At 39.6% G+C, this 20575-nt stretch overlaps 1 protein-coding gene across 2 annotated transcripts in view; it reads right to left on the bottom strand.

The window, feature by feature from the left end:
- Positions 1–20575, bottom strand: part of LOC113169985 (mannosyl-oligosaccharide 1,2-alpha-mannosidase IA) — a 146915-nt gene that overhangs the window by 67788 nt on the left and 58552 nt on the right. For both annotated transcript variants that reach the window (XM_026371813.1, XM_026371815.1), the window contains exon 2: positions 13295–13391. In XM_026371813.1, coding sequence (XP_026227598.1) covers positions 13295–13391 — 97 coding nt within the window. The remainder of the gene's footprint in view (positions 1–13294; positions 13392–20575) is intronic.

Raw genomic sequence — 20575 nt, 5'->3', positions numbered from 1 at the left:
ATTTTGTTCTAAACAATCTTATCCAAGTCTATAATATGTGATCTGGAGCTATGATAATGATATGGCGGAAAAAATCACAATGCATGAGCACTTTGTGCACTTATCATTTGTTCTTAGACAATGGAAACAACATTTGGGAAAACAGCATCACGTTTAGTACGTTTAGTACCTTGTGGCAGATTATGTGATTTGATTTGACTGGTTACAGTCATTCGGAAGGGAACATTTTGTACAGCGGCTTGTCCATAAAGTCAGTACTGAGTGTCAGAAAAAATTAAAAATCATTCCTTGTTCTGTGGATACATCTGTATGACTGCTCTGCTGCCATGGCTACCAGAGATGTGCATATGAATCACTTGCCTTGCATGTGTGTGCATGCAGTAACACACTACTACATCCCTATGCAACGGGTTACTCCCCAGAATGGACCACATGGGCACTCTCCTGATTGCATCCCATCTCACCCCTCAGTCTCTCCATTTTCACCATTATGATAATTACACAGTCAAACTGCCCGGTATCTAGTGGAGCTTTGTGCCTTCCGGTGTAATAGCACTTGCTTGGCAAGACAAAAGAAGAGCCTGAGAATTGATAGATCAAGGCACATTAGAGCCAGAGTCAAAATAAATTTGTTCCATTATGAGGTCTGCAGAGGAGGAGGCAACTGAGCCAGAGGCTTCAGCTAGCATCAGGGACAGCAGGAATCTTTTATTTTAGAGCACAGCCATGCTTAGTCTGCAAGTTGCACAAAGGAGCTCATGAATACTTGTCAGAGGGAGACAGTATCAATCTGTCTTCGACTTCTGAGCCCTTGTAATTTATTGTGATGCAGTATGCTGATTTAATTTCTGCATTCTTCGGACAAAGCTTCAGATTTGTAGATAAATTATTTTGGCATAAACTACATCAGTACACTCAGCAATGTTTTGGTTAAAAGTGGAAATAAATCTGTTGAAATAAAGACCACACTATCACCAAATAAGACGCTGTGATGTGCAAGTCCAGAAGTGAATGAACCGGCCCCCACACATGCCGAATGCTGATTTTCCAGTAGGGAAATGGGGCTTGATGTTGGATGACTGGCTTTTACAAGGATTATCAATAAACTAACCAAGTGTCAAAGACTAAGCAGCCAATCAACTCACCTTAACAGAAATTAATCTAATCACAAACAAATTCAAAAAGCACACTGTCCAGACTTGATTAGAGAGGCTCCAGACTTCGAGTGGTACAAACATCAATCTAATTGCAGCAATCTAATTTGCCACTCTGGGAGAGCATGGCGTGTCAGTGCAGCAGCCCTGTCTGATATGACAGCGTCTCATACCAGATTACACACCACACACAGTGTTATCGAATCCCCCGCCTCCTACTTTCCCCAAAAGCCCCTCTCTTGCATTGATCAACAGACATGCCAGCACACGAGTACAGGGGATCATACATCTGATGCTCTGTCAACCCACAAAACCTGATTGGAGATGACAGCTAAAGCTAGAGGCTCTGATTAGGCAGTTGATAAAGACACCCAGCCACAGCAGTGCATCAACAGTTCAGCCAGTCATACGGTCACCTATCTTCTATCAAGAGGGTAAACAAATAGAAAAAAACAATGCAGAATATCTCCAGTAATTAATAAAATTCCACTTGCAGGAGGCGACAGCAGAGAGACTGATTTCAGTCTGATGTTTTCCTTGATAGAAATCAACCTTCCAAGCCCAATCTTTGCCCTGTTCTGGAGATAAAACATCTCTCATCTCTCATCTCAGTGGGGCTTTCTAGCTCACTAGTTGTGCACTGAAAAATGTGCAGCCCAACCAATTTAGGAGAGCTGTAATAACCTGTTGACAAAGAGCCCCCTTCAGCTGGAGAAATTAAAGTGGCTGTTTTAAAAGAGCAGCCGCTCCGCATCATTTGTGTAGCCCTGCAGGCATTTAAAGGTAGACTAAGGAGGTGTGTGTGCATCTACAGTTTCTATATTTATAGGTAGGGTCTTGCCTTTTAAGGATTGTCCTGAAAGACACCACGACTCTATTGGGTTACAAATGCAGGAAAATAGAGATTGAGATTATTGAAACGATTTTATTTCAGGAAACTATTCCACTTTTGTAATCAATCTGTCCAATTACAGTCCATGTAAAGACCACTTCCCTGTTCACTGCTTGCTCACCTGGAATTTCACACTCAATTACAGCAGGAATTCAAACTTCGTAACAATATTTCCCAGAGCAATGTGAACAAGGTAACTTGAAAAACTTGTCCACATTACTCAAGATCAATGTCTATTTCACAGCCTCACCCATTCTCCTGTTTATTTCAGTGCCACACTCTTCTGTTTCCAGGATGCCAGAGGATGTTAGCACTATTCACAAACCTGTCAAGCTCAGTGTGAAAGTTCTTCTAGCCCTCACGGCAGGGTACAACAACAGAAGGAATTCATTTCATGCAATTTTATTTATTCATACTTCCAGCACCTTTCTCCCTCCACTCAACAGCCAGAACGCTATAGTATCTAGCACAGAGCCTGAGCTCCACCTTGCAGTGATGGTGCATGGTGATATAGAGAACAGTGAGGGAGAAAGTGTGTGCAACTAGGAGCTTGGGAGGCTCCATAGGTCAACCTATGCTGCTGGCCTTTTCCCAGGGCCTGTCCTAAAGCTTTAATGCTCAACGCAGGAACAATTTCTGCTGTGCTGGTTGCCAGCGTGACAACAACAACTCAGAGAAATCCAGACAGATTATTCTGAACACTACTGTCTGTTTTCATGGCACATAAAAGGCTATATCAATACCAGCAAAAAACTAAACGTTCCTTTCCACCTGGCAGACATGAGGGCATGAGGGGAATTTAAACCAGGGATTGTGACTAAGACGACTGGAAGTCTGATGAGTCTAAGTGGACAGTTTCAAAGATGATGGATGAAAAGATGGGCAGGCATGTCAGCACTTGGGAGGAGTGAGACTCTTTAGCTTAGTGAAATATTAATGCTCAGAGTAGAGACAGGCAAAAAAAAAAAAAAAAGCGTCCTGTATATTAATAGTCCCTAAAATAAGTGAATGAAGCTAAATCTGTTCCCTAATACTGCCACAAGCTTAAGAGCTTGGCAGGAAATGCTTATGATTAAAACTGGCAAACACTGATTACTACACACCAAACAGCATGTCTCAGGTTGCAAAGACGTCATCGTCTGAGCGATTCCGACAACACGTCACTGGAGACTGATCTGTGATCACAGATTACATAAACACAGAGTTTAAAGATTTTAACAGAACCAAACACCAAGACTGAACATCACGAAGGGTTTTGAGGCTTCTTCCAGATGCAGCAAGTTTGACCTTCACCCTTGTATGCATCATTGAATCATTACAGTAGAATAGTACAATCCCTTATAATCCCCCTGCTTCGTCATACATTTTGCAACCAGTTTTTCATCATCTTGGCTATAATCCCTGCGCAGAAGCTTGTGATGAAGTGCTCATGCCCACTGGGGGGAATTTGTCCTAATCCAAAAGGCAAGAGAAGATATTTGGAGGTGATGAGAATGAAAGATGGCTCCGCTTGCACTTCATGACCCTGCATTTAGCTGGAAAACAACTTTCTTCATCGGTTCGGATGAAGATGAAAAGATACATCTAGTCAGTAGCTCCAATACATAACAATCTTCTGCACATCAAGCGACATAATCAGCAAGGAGAACGTGAAATAATTAAATATTATTAGTCAATTAAGGTCATGCACTCTGATCCTTCATTATCTCTGAGCCTTTATTTCTCCTGGCTTTGCATTTTACAGAAGCAATGTATCCTTATAAACCCCCTTGTGATCTCGCAGTCATGCTTTCATAACCCTGTCACTGGCTCTAGTGATACGAGCAAAGCACTGGGCCCAGTCTTGGTGGGCTATGATCTCCAGGCAGCTGTCGTTTCTTCTGTGCCAGCAGATGCAGAGCAGTGCAGCCAGGGCCGTCATTACATGCACTGGGATGAAACCTGCTCTGACAGCAGGCTCGCCCCCAGAGTGCATTATCAGAGGCTTGTTGTCAAGTCCCTCGTCTGCCTGCACCTTAAACGCTCCAGCATTAACTCATGGTTCGGGTGAAATATTTCCTCCTCTAAGTCTTACCGAGTTCACTGAGTGAACTTTGTCCTGACCAGAAGTTCATGTGAGAACAGGTACATCCATTTGTTTTTGTCAGTCCCTAAAGAGGCAAACGCGCTTTAAGATAAATAATTATTTAGGCGCTATAGTATAAATGTTTCCAGCTGTAGTTGCCCTCTTTGGGATACAACAAAATTTTTGCTAAGAAATCAATATTTATATGCTTAGTGTTTGGTTTAAATGGAACAGTCAGATTTATAACATAACACAATATAAGAATATAAATTGTCTCTTTTTGTCTGTGATAGCAACCCCCTACATATGTGGTTATCTGGACATGAATGTTTATCTCACTGACAATATCAGTTCTGGTAATGTCACCCACACACAATGTGCGTGTGGGCACTAATAATAACTCATAATATCACTTCAACCCAAACAGGCACATGGGCATTTAACCAACTGCAGGGCTGATGTTGTTACCAGTTGCTTAGCAGCATTTTTTTTTTTTTTATGTCCTGATTAAAATCATGGAGAAACAGCTGCTGTGAGTTTTGACAGACTGATCTTTTGGAATCATCACAGCTGGAGCGAAAATTCATATATATATAAATTATTAGGGTATATTAAGTTATCACAGATATATTGCTAAAGGGGACTAACAGAAATAAAGTGCATAACAAACAGCAGTAAATTCTGTTTTATAACATCTTAAGTTAGAAAATGTTTGACATGCGATTATGCAAAAACTTTAATCACATTTTAATTACTCTATTCATTTAAGTTATGATTTCCGTCATTAGTATCTGTCAAGCTCTACTATGCACATTCCCACTGATCCTCAGCGACACTACAAAATGTATAAATCATTTGCTGTTGTGTGTTAACAGGGCGATAAAAATGTTTTATATGTTACAATTGTGATTTGTCATATGTCCAGCCCGTTTCAGTTTGAGGTCTTATTGGTTCAAGAACAAATCGGCGATACTAAATAGACGGCTGGGATGTGCTCTCCCGGAGGGGGGTGAGGCTGGATCCTGATTTGTCACCTGGCACTGGTCTCTATGGAGACAGATGATTTCTACCACACCACAATGGAGCCCATGGGAGGTAGAAATGGATGGGGAAGAAATGGAAAGTGGGTAGATGGTGACAACCCTTCACTCTGCCTGTGACTGTAATGTGACAGGTGGTGATAGGCACCATTTGCGTAGCCCCTCGTTCAACCCTAATGACAAGGGAGGCTGTCGCTTTCTCTCCTGTTCACTCTAACCTTCACAATGCCCCCTTGAAGACCAGGCGCAAGGCCGGTTGGGAGGTAATTGAGAGGGAGGGAAAAACCTGTCTGCTCTGCCTAATATGTGGGCGGAGTAGAGAGCAGGCAATTGTTAGTGGAAGTGTTTGCCAGCCGAATGCTTTTAATAAAGAGGTTCCTTAAATTACAAAAAGAGGAGGAGTTTGCAAATGAAAAAGGTGCTCAAGGTCGAGTCTCATTGATGCATGCGTACTTGCAAGAGACTGCAGGTCCTTATGATTCCCTCCTAAGCAGCCTTGCCTTTGCAAATGTGCCATCACAGCAGGTGTCCTCAGAAGATCGGCCACTGCATTGTTCACTGTACAACATCATAATGATGTACGACAGTGGATATTGGTGAAAACCCCCTACAACTTTCGAAGGGCTCCAAGGATGCCCAAATGCTCTATAAAAATTTAATTTGCCTTTCAACTGCACCTCCAGCCGGAGATGACTAAATAATAAATACCCAGGGCTTCAGCATTTGGGCTATTGATCCGAGCTAAATCAAGCTTTCAAACCATCTCCTCCCTCCCGTTCTTTTCTCCATCACGTTAGAGCACCTGTGTGCGCTGTACATCAACTGAAGAGCCCCTGGGAGCTACTAATAAACGCTACTGGTTTTAAATGGTCCCCTAGGCATGCATGGTAAGAAAAGGTGAGGGGTTCAGCTCGTGTCGCTAGAAGTTGCTCATTCTGCATTCCAGGACAACTGAACTCAACTCAAAAAAAAGAAAAAATCTGTGACCTTATGCTCTTAAAATTCACCTCTTGGGATAAGAAGAGAAACTGAGGGCAAAGTGAAGAGATGGAATAAAATGAATAACGAAAGGATTATGTAACAACAAGATAAAGGCACAAAAACTGGAAAACCATTTTTCCTTGCATAGAAAAAAGGCCTTTATTCGTTCATGTGATGTAGAGGGGCAGAAAGCTGGATAGCAATTGTGAACAGCAGCATGTGGCCAATCCCCTCAACAGCCACAGGACATCTATTTTTGATGAAAATCTCTGAAGTGAGGGAGGGGCAGCTGTGACATCTAATGTGATGCTCTTTCTTTTTCAGCACAGTCATACGCGGTGTCTCCAGCATCTGTTGGACAATGGTTTTGGTTTGGCATTTAATGCACTGTGTGCTTCAGTTGGTGACCCACATATGTAGGCACGAGGGTAATAATATTGTTCACAGAAGGATGAACAACGTTCATTTTAATCCTCCACTTAGGCTGCGAGACTGGTTGGCTTCTCACTTCAGAGATGGCAGAGAAAGCAATCCACGAGAGCTCTACTAAGAAATTATGGGAAATTATTTTGTCATGTCAAAAGTAAGAGGAGAAGAAAATCTAAAAAAAGGCATAATGTGTGTGAGGTGCCACAGAGTTCCTACTATATATGAAATAATAAAGAAGATGCTGAGTTTTACTTGTGATTACAGGGCTGCAAAGCATCACTTGTTCATCCAGGCTAAAATTAGATTGAAATGGAAATGCTTCTTCACCTTTTTGCAGAGAGTCAAGCGAAGAAGGTTAAGAATGCTTTCATATCTGCCTGTTAAAGCTGAAAAACAGATTAAATCTCTTTCGAAGGACCCACATTGTGGTTTTTACAGAGTTGCGTGCCAAACAATTTCTTGGCCAGGTGCAGTGTGAAGTCTTGCCACCACTGTAAGGTTGCCAAACTACCAGTGGAGAAACAAGAAATAATCCACATAATCTTTACATTTGACCGAAAGTAAGCAATGTCTCTATAATCCACCAGTTCTCATGAAATATTCCTGATGTATGTCATCATTTCTATATTCAGTTCAGTTTTTATTGTCACATCACAACAAACTAAGCGATCACACACAAAACCTAACATAGGGATCTCGAGGTCTTTTACTGTGAGGAGTTTTAGTACTACTTATTCTGGAGGCCTCAGGTCTAATGGCCAGATTCAATAAGCTGGACCACAATTTATGCAAATATCTCCTGATGCAGAGTGAGTGACAGCCAAGTAAGAGCCAATCACGTTGATCTTAAGTGCAGTAGAAAAACAAGTTGTTTACCACCCTAGAAAACCAAAACAAGAACAACTGATGAAAACGAATTGCCACTATTGTTGGTGTGTCATATGTTAAAAACGTAAATTACATGCTAAACAACACTCATCAAGAACGACAGGGTCATTAAAGACTCAACAGATATTTTCTATCTGTTATAAGTGAACGCACCATGACCCTCAGTTTTACAAGAGGTTAGCACAGGGGGCCAATTAATCTCCCTCCCACATCTCTGCCGTTGCCGAAAGGGAACAGAATATATATCTAAGGTTTCCAAGACACTAGATGGGTAGACGGAGTCGACTTGAGGGACCCACTCTTGAGCTTTTTCCCAGACTGGTAACAAAGAGAAGAGTAATGGATCCTGGAGACTCTCCAACAGCCACAGAACATCCTCTTTCACAAAGTTCTCCTGAATCTTTTCAGATCAGAGAACAGAGCCCCACTTACAGGACTCTGGTGATAAAAGGCTAATAAGTAAAACCGCCTGCCCAGCCTCATTTGCTTCCAGTTATACAGTGGTGAATGGTACGAATTACCAAGGGCGAGCAAGGGTAGTGCTGAATAAACACACAAAGAATCTCACAGAGAGGCTACAACTTGGTTTAGCAAAAGGAAAGTTTTGATTCTTTTAAAAGCAAGATAACTCAGCCATCTATGTAGGTAATTATCTCACTAGTAATAATGTTTTAGAGAGCAAAGATCAAAACACCCAAAAAGTTTTTGCTTGGCTTTGCATATCTTCATTTGGTGGGCCTGGAGCAGTGGTTTTAAGATTAGGATCAGCACTTTCTTTTGGTGAATTGTGCCAGTGTAGTACTTTTAAGTACCATATGTTACCTTTTCAAGATAAATATTTCAAGTTGGAAATAATTCAGTGCACTGAGAGCTTTAGCTTGCAAGTCTTGCACAGTTAAGTGTCCCAAAATGACTGTGTATCACTTTCATACAGTATTTTGAATTTTCTTTATATTTACACAGGTTTATTCTTCCAATGACTTGATTTACAGTACTGTGTTTTAGGTCATCAGTACATTTATTCTTTAAGCTATGTTATGATAGCTTTATATATTTATTCCTCAGTTTTACACATTAGAACAACTAGAAAGACAAAAAGCGATTTCTTGGCCCCTCTCCTTCCACAAAGACCATTCCTGAACCAACTTCAGATTACTGAAGGATCAATTTGGCATCCAGATGAAGCTGCCAGATGATGAGCCAGGTCCTTGCTGGACGTCTTCTGGTCTCTCAAAGAAGAAACCCTAAGAAACTTCTCATCAAAATTTGACAGGTCTTCAGCTTCGATTTCTGTCTTTATTTCTCTACAGAGCTCACACACAATAATGGTCACTTTAGCCTGCTAAAGCTGTTTTATAAATATTTTTGAGTTGTTTATTCAGTATTTTCCTGTACTTTATTATAATGCAACTAGAAAAATAATCAAGAGACTAAGGTCATAATAGCACTGCCAAAACAGCAAATCTAATGGTGGCCTAAGACTTAAACAGTTCTGTATGTTAGTTGAAGTGAAGCTGCCAAAGATGTGAGCGTTTATTTTTTACCTTTGAGATTTGAATATTCTGGTGGAATATTAAAATGTAAAACTTAACGAATTCGTCGTTACATGACCACTCTGTAAACAGAACGGCCCACACACTTCTGTGTTTTCTTTAAAACAAACATGAACTTTTCCGACAAAGAGGTCAAAAAACAACATTTACCTCCTTCACTACATACAAGTGGGACGAGGTTTAGTAGCTGGCTACATTTTGGCAAAACACCCAAATCTGTTCAACTCTGCATCCAACAACAAATCCTTTATTTCTCTTTAACCTTTCATTCATACATGATACAACTCAACAACACTGCTGAGGACAAACACAGCAGACGTTCCAAAGTCAAAACTGTTACATGTAATATTTACAGAAGAGTACTGACAACAAATCCTTTGGTAAAGTGTTTTTCTAGCATCCAAAAAGTAAGAATTTCTGTTATTTTAATAAGTTGAAAAGGACAAGTGCCCGGCCTCCACCTACTGCCGGTGTTAGAGCATATTCTGTGATCTATTACAGCGGTTCAGATAACGTTAAGTGCATCAGAGAAAACATCAGAGATTTATTTAACTGATATGAATTGAATGTTAAATGAATATTATTCTCACCGAGTTGTTTTTACTTCTTTAGCCACAGCACAGCCTTCTCCAGTGAGGAGCAACACAAATGAGGACAAGGTTAATGAATGTCAGGGGAGTGATAAAACCTGTGGTGAAAACTCAACAATCATTCAGCTCAGCATAATGTTTAAATTTGTTTAATTTAAAAAAGATTCATTAAATGCACCACATCTCCATAATGTAGTACATACAGTATACTCAGGTACTAGAATACCTTTACTGCATGGTTAATCATAGCTGTTTATCCGTTGTTTTGGGTTCATGTGTTTACATCTACCACATACAGTAAATTCCCATTACAGATGATTAACATATGACCTTTCATTGAAATATTTTTAACGTTTACCAGCACAGTACTAGATTTTAAAATGATTATACTGTATTTATGCTAATTCAATGCTGACTGTTCTATTCTTTAGGGGAAAAAAGACAATGTGTGTGCATATATCCACTTTTTTATGAATCTCTATGCTTTCACTGCAAAAACTCACAGAAACTTAAGAATTACTGAAAATACTGTAAACAGTCAAGTTTTCTCTGTTTGCCCCAAGCAGAATAAACTTTTAATAAGCTCTAAATAGATACTGATACTTACTAATGTGAGGAAAAAGTGTATTAGAACCAACTTCCAGGCTTAAGTGTCACGACAAAGGAAACAAGAGAGGGATTACAGCAAAACTTAAAATGTGTGGTTCAAAGAAAGACTCAAATGAAGATTATAGTAAAAGTGAAAGTGTGCCAGAGAGGCTGCATGAGCTCCGTCTTTCTGTGGTTTAGATTGTGCTTCTCTCCGAGTATGGATCAGCTTAAATGTTCTGGTGACTCTCAGCGTACTGTCAAACCCTAGACGACAACGCTAACCATAGATCTAATCTTGCCACATCTCTGTTTACTCTGGGGATTAAATTAAAGAACACAACATCCAATTTCATACCTGGCTTCCCGCACCACCCTTCACAATGTGACATTTATTCACTAGCACGATGCCCTTTTGCTCTTCCTCTCCTTGACTTCTCCTTTTGCAATACTCATAGATAAAGAAAGGTAGAATACAGGGAAAGTTGAAAGTAGGAAAATGTTGTCAGCTTTACACATATTGGAAATACAGTTTATTTGCTTATGGAATTATATTAGGTTAAAGGAAGTTGTTCCCCTTCTTCCACACTTGTAAAGTGAAATATTTCTCAGCCAAGTTTATTCTGCTTTTATTGTTCGCATTATCATCTTGATCTGCATTAATTCATTGGCGCTGCACAGACAGAAGACGGCAATTAGCTGCCAGAAGTTGAGGACTCTCCATTATGAGAAACCTTTGGCCCTGACAGCAGAAATATTTTAAAAGTACCGCTTTAATAATGCCTTATATTATGAACTGATTATTAACACATAAGTGCACAGACAAAAAGCTACAGAAGCTGCAAATGCTACAGACGCAGCAAAAAAATAGTTCCCTTTTGCATTTATTTTATTTTAACCACCAACTGTAATATAATAATAGGATTCATATAATCTCTTCTAATGTAAATGTTTACTAGTACAACAGCTCCCAGTAAGTATTAATTTCTTACTGCCCGTTTCAGGCGACTGTATCTCGCTGTTTGGCTCTCTACATTTACATACTGCCCTATGTAAGTGTACAGTATATAGGCCACGACGTCTAATGAAAACATCACACCAGCTGACTTTACAGCAGCAACCCAGCATGAAGTGGCAGACAACCTACATAAATGAGTGGCTGGTAGTGAAAGATGAATATTTAAGAAGACAGCACGACCCACTTATTTTTTCCATGAGTATTGATGAATTTATAGTTTTGCATAGTGAAAGAAATCTACAGATCTACAGATCAGAACATAAACTACAGCCGTCTGTAGCACAGAGAAGATTAAGGCACTGAAACTCAAGCTGCTTCTCCTGGATTATTAAGAAATAAACAATGTAGTGATTGTTTACTATTGTGCTAGCCATAGCCATTTGATGAATTGGTAGAAAGTCTGCCTGGAGTCTACTTTCTGCCCTCCAGCAATCAGACACTGCTTAATGCAGCTTTAACACAAACAAATCACTGCAAATGAGTCATGAGTCATAATCTCTATCATGCCTCATGTTTTAATATTGACAACAGCACAGTCCATTAGCTCCCAGTGTCCTAACCATTATTCCTTCCCAATGATGCTTTACATCATGACTGTTGTTAGCTTAAGTTACCTTGACGTCTCATCTTGAGACATAAGTCATGTAAAATTATCACATCTCTTCTTCTTACATCGTACTAAAAGTTCATAGACTGAAGTATGCTTGGCTCAAAGCATGTCGGTTACCTGCTGATTGATGCAGCATCCTAGAATCATCTCACATTAAAAAAGCCACTGCAAAAAAGGTTCACCATCGAGAGAGAGAATGCAAACTTTTACAGGACAGGTTGCATCATAGCCCTTGGTAATCCTGAATCCCAGATGTAACGGAGGAAGACCTCAGGTACGGAAGAGAGTACCCGTCCAAGTCTTATTAGGAGCTGATCCGCCTTTTATTAAAGGATTTATTGTGGGATTTCCCTCTGGCTCAGCAGTATGAACCGACTGATATGCTCCACTGCAGAGGACCTGAGGACCCCTCTGGATCTGGCTCCAATTAGAGGCTGTTGGAGACTGTGACACCCCTGGCAGGATGTGAGGTTTCCTGTGCTGAGTGAAAGGTACGAAAGATACGGTGACAAAAGCTCAGTGGTGCACAAACCGGTGCCACTTGTTACCTTTCATCTGACGGCTCAAAACAGACTGATAGAAGTACTACAGTAGTTTGTCGAGAAAACCTGCCCAGAAAACAGAGTTGGCGTAAAAAAACGTAAAAGATTACAACGACCTTTGAAGCAAATTACTAAATAGTTAAAAGCAGAAGATGAAAAGTGAAAAATGTCCCATTTTCCCAGAGTCCAGGATCTTCAACCAATTACATTTTTAGCATTTCTGTTTGTTAAACAGCCTTTTGATTATTAGATATATTATTTGATATGACAATGCTGTATTTCAACATTAAATTAAGAAAAATAGCATCCAATTTAAAGCACAACATAGATAACAGCAAGATAATGAATGATTTTATTAAATAGTAATTTAGAGACCTAAATTATTAATTATCGTGACCTTACATCACCTTATGTCTATGGAAGGTTCCACAGCATAATCCACACATCAGAAATAAAAGGATTAATACTGCTTCAATGAGTTCTTTACTGCAAGCACAGTAGGCTGTCATTTTTGGTTTAAACACAGCTACAAGGGCAGACTGCACCGTTCGTTTCTCCTCTCTTGGCTAGATTAATTTCCTAGGGAGGTCTGCTCATGTTTGTTGACATCCCCAGTTTTTCCGGATGCAGAATATAAATGATTACCATATTACCATAACCATGTCTCGCTTTAATAAATGAATTCAACTGTTAAATATCCAATTCTTATTTTTTGAGGCTCATAGAGAGAAAAATAATAAATCCATTATAATTATATAAAGCAGCTGGTTCCACCATGAAAATCACCCTTTAAGTTCCTGGTTAGTTTTAGTTCGTATTTTTCCTATTTTGTGCATGAAACCCGTCCAAAAAAAGGTTAACAGGCCTTGAGAAAAAACAAAAAAACAAAAATCCTGGATAACCTTTCTGGCCTTTTGAGCCTCGAGCAAAATGCTGACACTCACCAAACATGTTTCCAATATGCCCATTTCTCGTCAAAGGGCGCAGCTCATTCTTGCCCCAGGCGTAGTGCTTGTAGTTGTCCCAGGCAAACTTCATCATCTGCAACATAAACAGAGGACAAAATACCGGTCACGGGACTGATAGGAAAACAACACACCTCTAACAGCAGTCATAATTAAATTGGTAAAGCTCTAGGCAACAGGAATGATAACTTATCGATCAGGTTTAAGGTCAAGCATGGCATTATCACACATAAATCACAACACTAAACAATAAGACTGACATTTACCCGGCAGCTACTCCTCCTAAATTAAAGCTTGAATGATGTGAGTCGATGAAAAGCGGGTTTAATAGATAAGAATACATCTTAGAGAGAGAAAGGAATTTATAAAACTGATGCTCTGTACTCCTGTGATCTGGATGTGATGTGAGTCGATGGAAAAAAGACGGATGTGGAGTTTGAGATGCATCTCTGCAATCAGAAGTTTTAAAAATTAAATAAATTATGTAAATATTTACATTAACTTTGTAAAGTATTGTAATCTTTATCGCTTCTCCACCCAACACTGCACATCTTTGATCATTTCAGCAAACATGCGACCACTTTACAGATTTCTCAGTGACATACGTAATGTCACTTTTAATTTCTAATAGCATTTTCCTATTTGGTAAAATTGGAAAAATACCTTTCATCTAAAACATGCACTAAAAATAATACCAGATTGCAAGTCTACAGCCACACCTGAAGGCAGTGAAAAGCCAGCCATCAGAGACGGGGAAATACAAGGATAACAGCACACGCATTCAGACAGTCTCTGCAGGAACACATTCACTGCAATGCATTTGGTTGTTCACATGAAAAGTGAACAAAAGGTAGAGAGAGAGAAGCTCAAACCCTAGCTTCTTTTTCATTTCTGCAAAAGCGGCCAATCACAGCAAGTGGGTGTAAATGTCAGATTGTGGGCTTCGAAATCTTACAAAAACGATCAGACACAGCAAATTCAATGTTGCATACATGTGGGCAGGGGGTGTTTCTGAAGGTTGTACCATCAGGAAACCCTTTTCATACATTCAGGTGCTTTTATTGCTCTTCCAGCAGTGTGGCCTTATTTTTCTGTTGAAACAAGAGAAGTAGTTTTCCTCATGCTTTGATAAATGCGGATACGAACAACAATCCTGTAACAGCGGAAAACTAATTCCAGCGTCAAGTATACAAAGTGTACTTGATTCGAGTGCTCTCAGCAGTGACATGTTGATTGAAATTCAATTGTCCCCAGCACAATGAACACGAAGAAAGTGGGAGATGGACATATAGCGCATTTTTATATGTTTCTCCTCTTTGGATTTTACTGTAGCATACAGCAGTCACCTGTATTATCAATACAATGTGAGACTCATTGCTCTGCACAGGTGTGCTCATGTAAACCTGTGAGAAACAGACAACATGAATCCGATTACCTATGACGAGGCCTCCAGCTGAAAATCCTCTCACCCTAAAAAGCTTATTACATACACTTCAAAGAACACATAGCTCCAACATATTCTCACAATAAAACACTTTTTCCACATGTATATGGAATATTATACCATTCAATTATGGTGAACCTAGTTTTAGTTGATATTTTTGTCTTTCTATACAATAAAGTATGATAGAGTCATAGATTAGAAGAAACAACAATGTGCATTAGAGTATTCTTTGTTGTTTTCTGTTAAAGTATAGAATCAAATCTGAAAAAGCAACAGCATACATAGCAGCTCTTTTGCAGAATGTAGGGAAAAAAGCAAATATGATTAAAGGGAAAAGCAGCAGTGGTGAAAATATGGTAGTTCACCTAGGTAATTATGCTGAGAGAACAAAAATAGCCAGTGCCAGTCTGTGTCCCGACCCAATGTTTTGCCTCGCAGTAAGAAAACATAATGTTTCAAGTTTTATTTGAAACTTACTCCATTTTTTACAATGCCAGCCTGTCTCACTCCTCTGGTGGCTTGAAAAGAATATAAGAACAAAAGCAAAAGGAAAAGGTATTTGCACAAAAAGTAGGTTTTTGTAAATGTTGGAACTCCTTGTCCCTCTCCATTCTTTTGAAGGGTGTTGGAGACTGTGTGTCATAATGTACCGTTTCTCCAAAAATGATCAAATGACCCGATGGAGCCTGCGAAAGCAGCAGGACCTTATGGCCATCGTGAAATAAATGTTGGGGAAAACAGAAAAGGCAGATGGGATGCTGAAACTGCATGACTGCGGGCAAGGAAAGTGTAAAATGTCAGAATTAATCAGTGGTGACGGGAGGAGGATTGTGTGCAAGCGGCACTGACTCTAATGATAGTTTTCAATAGTGATTAATCTTATGAAATATCACAGATGAAACCATTAGGCCAATTATGTTGTTTTCCAGCATTCAGTTTATAAAGTGATTTGACCAGTGTTTTTTCTTTTTCACAAATTAATTTTCTGTGAATCAGTAATTAAATTGTACATCAGTTCTATGTTAGCCAATTAATCAGTCAATCATAATTAAATTGACAGACAGGGTAATCAATTAAGACATAAACAATTAGCTTGTTGAATGTGACAATTTGATGCTTTTCACCGTCTCCCTGTAGAGTTTGGTAAACTGAAAATCTAACACGCTCTGAGAAATTATAATGAACATATATGATCATTTCGTAACTCTTTCTTAGTAGTTGTAGACAAACAATGCGGAGAAACATCTCTCTGCCATTGTTTTTTCACATCCCAGCTGTTATGAGCTGCAGAGGGTCATAGAGTGGAAGGACCGGGATCACACAGATGTAGGACTGCTGGTGTAACAACCCATCATCACAACACAACACAACACAACACAACACAACACAACACAACACAACACAACACAACACAACACAACACAACACAACACAACACAACGCTAATCAATAGCTGCAGCTTTAGCCGAGCGTGCCACCCCCAAAGCTGCTTCTCCAAGAGAACAAACGAATGAATGATTTGTTTCTAGGGGCACAAAAAGCAGACACAGACATGATCTGACAGGACATTGACTGTTCTTTGGTTAAACTAATTGGCTGGTTGTTGGGCAGATGAGATCAATAACTAAACACAGTCTGTGATTATAATGAAGCAGAGCTTCACCAGAGATACAATGCACCAAGACCGTGGGTCAGAGGTCATAATGTGATGGTCACATAACACCGCAAGATCATAAAAGTGAAATAAATTGTACCATAGATAATTATATTTGCACTGTATTGCCTCATTTATTAATGTCTCTGAGGAAGAGATGCAATATTGAGGTTTTAATCACATCCAACATAAACAGGAACAGTCTAAAGAATCCAGAGGGTGCAACGATATTTAATTTTCCTTTTCTTCATTATTAAAAAAGTTTCTTTAATCAATATATATTTTATTTTTTCCACTGAGCAAAATATCGAATAGCTCTTCATAAGTTTTACTGAACTTAAAATAAATGTAAATGAACAACACCATACTCTCTGTTGCAAATTTCGAGCTGCAACACTCCCAGATAAAATGACACCACAGGAGAGTACAATTATCTCAGTGATGGTCCCTTCTCCATCCTAGAAAGGCCCAGCATGGACCCCAAACTAGTCTGCAGGGTTTGCTCCAAATCATTCACAGCAATAGTAAAACTCTCTGGATAGAAAACTAGAAAATGGCATGTGTGTGTAACAGAGAGAAGGCAGCAGGGAACTTGAGTCGATTAGAGCTAAATCCTTAAAAGACATTAGGTGAAATTTAATTTTAAAATCAAGTAGAGCAGGAGAAACCCTTAAAAAAAAGTCTCTCTCTGTGCGTTTCATAATCAATTAGTACAGTCGCACATTAACCTTGCATGAAAGACGAAGCCTTGGTTGTATAACTTGAACCCATTTAGTTTGAATGTTTGGAGTTTGAGGACATAGAGGTGCGTCAAAGTTATTATCAACCATTCTTTGTTGTTCTGAGCTTATCTCAGGTGAAAAATCACACGTTTGGTTAAGACACGTAGATCTGACTCACGAGCGGCAAGTCATGGACTTCTGTCAGTGAGGGGTCAATGATCTAAGGGTCCTGGTCAGTTTTTGAGTGAGTTCAGACTACTTTGATAAATTTGGATTGGCAGCACAGACACTAGTGGGGCCACAACATTTAAAACAACAAGTTAAAAAAGGAAGACACTGAGGCAAAGAACCATCTGCCACACAGGGACAGGTTTCTCTGAGGCAATGAAGCAAAGAGAGAGAGAGAGGGAGTTAACAGGCGACTTCTAAACCAGATAGATAGAAGAGATGGTATAATGAGAGGGAGAGATCTGAATCTGGGCTTTAGATGAAGTGATAACTCTTCTGAATGGTAGGGCTGTGCTAATATTTAATATTCTGACCAAAGGCAATCCATAGTAAGAGCTAACAAAGGTAAATTACTACCATAAGCATTGGGTTATTGTCAATAAAAAAACAATAGCTGGTGCTACAGTGTGTACGTTCTGTTCCCTGTAGACATACTTTGTATTTCTAACATCTGTCCAAACTGAGCTTCAGAGCATGACAATCTTTTCAATACTTTGCAGAAGCTGCAGGTTTAATGATTCTGGTGAAAAGTGTGAATAATTTGACCATTTTACACACAAGCAGAACATATCTTTTACAGAAATGACTGAATTTAATGAAGTACAGATTTGTGTAGCTGTGGTAGGCAGCTTTGAGAATTCACACACACTGTGGTTGCAGCTAATTAGCTGACAGTGTGGGCTGAGGTGGGCTGCACCACCAGTGAAGATCACAACACTGTTTCATAGTAAATATGGTACTAAGGGTTAGATTTGGACTCAGAGACCCACACGCAGCCCAGCAGAGGTCGATATACAAAGATTAACTGGTGGTCTGAACAATTTATAGCTCAGCTTGGATAGCTAATTAAAGCAGATCTTGTGCTTAAGGCACAGCACAAGTCCTCATCGCCCCCGATATCACCACGTTCTCCTGCTGTGTGAGTTTCTTCAAAGAATTGTGCTGTGGAAACTCACTGACGTCATGACATGAAAATATTTTACATAACAAAGACATTTGACATAAGGTTATTATACATATTGTGTGTTTTAAGGCACCTTGCAAAAATATCAAGCCTAATTAAGTGCTGAGAAGTAGAAGTTAGTGGAGATGGGCCAACGTGTCTATTGGATAACAGAAAAATAATTCAGTTCACACATTTCCAACAGTGTGTAACCTTACACCTTTACTTTCATCTGCAGCTGTTAACAAGAACCGAGCTGCAGTTTTCTAATTAAGCTGCAATCCAAACCAAACAAAATGAAACTTGGGAGTTCACATACTAAGACCCACAGAGTCACTTACAAACAGATAAACAAACTAGAGATTTTTGTGAGGGAGAAAGGAAATTAAAGCTAGTTAGTGTGAAGTTTTATTTCTAAACTTTTTTTGCCAGCAGCTTCTAGATGTTTTTGGTTTGATCATATCAGAGAATTTCAATGATTTCTGCTTGACTAGTAAGTTTTGCAGCTTCTTGTTTACTGTATTTGGTAATAACTAATATCTGACGTACTTTGCAGAGTATGGTGAAGTGTAGTAATGAAGAAGAGCACAGCGGAGCAGGGAGAGTGAGGACTAGGAGCAGAGTGGACTGATTTCAAGTGTCAGAGAGAAATAATAAACCCGAAAACATAAAGAGGGCCTCAGGAAGTATGTCAGGCTCCCTGGTTTTGTTTGCAGCATTAGGAAAGGAGCCTCTGTGGTAATGTACCACTAAGGTAAACAGTATGACTTCCACTGAAGCCATAAATGTTGAAAACCGATCCATGTGTATGGCATTTTTGATAACAGCATCTATGTGAAACATTATGTGTCAGTACACATCGTAAATTCAAAAATTTCTGGAGTCATGACCAAAATGTCGACTATGGACAGAACCTGGGTGCAGCACCCATAGTAAACATGTTATGTTTTATAGAAAGAAGGATTCTTTGTTAGGTTCAAATGTGTTGCAGAGATCTAGAGAAACTAAATAAGATGGTGTGAAGATCAGACGATAATAACTAAACGTAATTCAATAATTAAAAAGCTATTGTGCAACAACTGCAACATGCAAAACAGTTAATCACACTGCAGTCGTGACCAGCAACAGTCACATCTGATGCTTTCAGTTAATATGTTACTCAGCTGCACACAGATATATACTGGTGACGTTGATTAGTTTTTACTTTATTTCTGGCACTCTAAAGGCAGATATATCATGCTTAACCAAACAAATACAAAGACATTAACAGTTATGGACAAGATATAAAAGTAAATACAACAAATACTGTCACAGTATAACACATAGAAAGGATTTTCCACGAAAACAAATGGAGAAGGCAAAAAAACATAGGGGAAGACATACTGTAGCAGATCAAGGCAAACAAGATGAGAGACAACGGAGAAGACAACACAGTTCATGTGTGATCACCCCCCCACAGTTTCAAATAGCCAGTAAAAGAATCCTATTTTGTGAGCAACTTTTAATTTTATTTTGTTAACCCCCACATTTACACTGTGCGACAAAATCCCATAAACCACGGTGACCACAGCACCTCTTTCTTAGCTAAAACTACATAGATTGTTTGATACCACATGAGCAATGGCCTCATAAATATACATAACGCAGGCCTCAAAGTGCTCTTGACACTTTCCCACCCTGCACGTATTGTAATGCAGTTGTTCTCTTTGGTTCCACGACCAAGGCATCCCTATAATCTAAGGTGGCTTTGGGCGGATCATGGATAATAAATCACCCGAGCACCCTGGCATGGCAGCCCCAAGACACTGCTGCGTTAACGAGGTGCTGTGTCATCACCTGAAAGTAAGGGGACCTTTGGCAGAAAAAACACAGAATCAGCTTTTCCCCAGCATTTCCCCCTGAACTTCACACCTTAGCTCTCACAACACCTTCCCCTACACACTTCCTCCGGCTTTCAGGATTAGACCTGCTCTGGACCACAGCCACTTCCTACCTATTTAAACCACATTTACGGTGAGCAGTGACTGAGCCTTGTTGGTCTCTAAAGGCCAGTCGGGTCTTATCCGGAGTCAGCACAACACTGTGATGTTATTCAGAGCAAGTCCCAAAACAGGAGCCAAAGTTGGACAATCAGGTACCACTGTGCTGCAGATCACTCATGCATGGAATTAATGAATGTCTGGGATTAAAATAAGTCAAACGTACCTATTAAATATAGCTTTTAACTAGCAAATTGTGCTGTAAGCAGAGCTAAAAATATTAGTCATTA

Source organism: Anabas testudineus, chromosome 16, assembly GCF_900324465.2.
Source record: "Anabas testudineus chromosome 16, fAnaTes1.2, whole genome shotgun sequence".
NCBI classification, from domain to species: Eukaryota; Metazoa; Chordata; class Actinopteri; order Anabantiformes; family Anabantidae; genus Anabas; species Anabas testudineus.
This window is presented reverse-complemented; position numbering and strand designations above follow the sequence as displayed.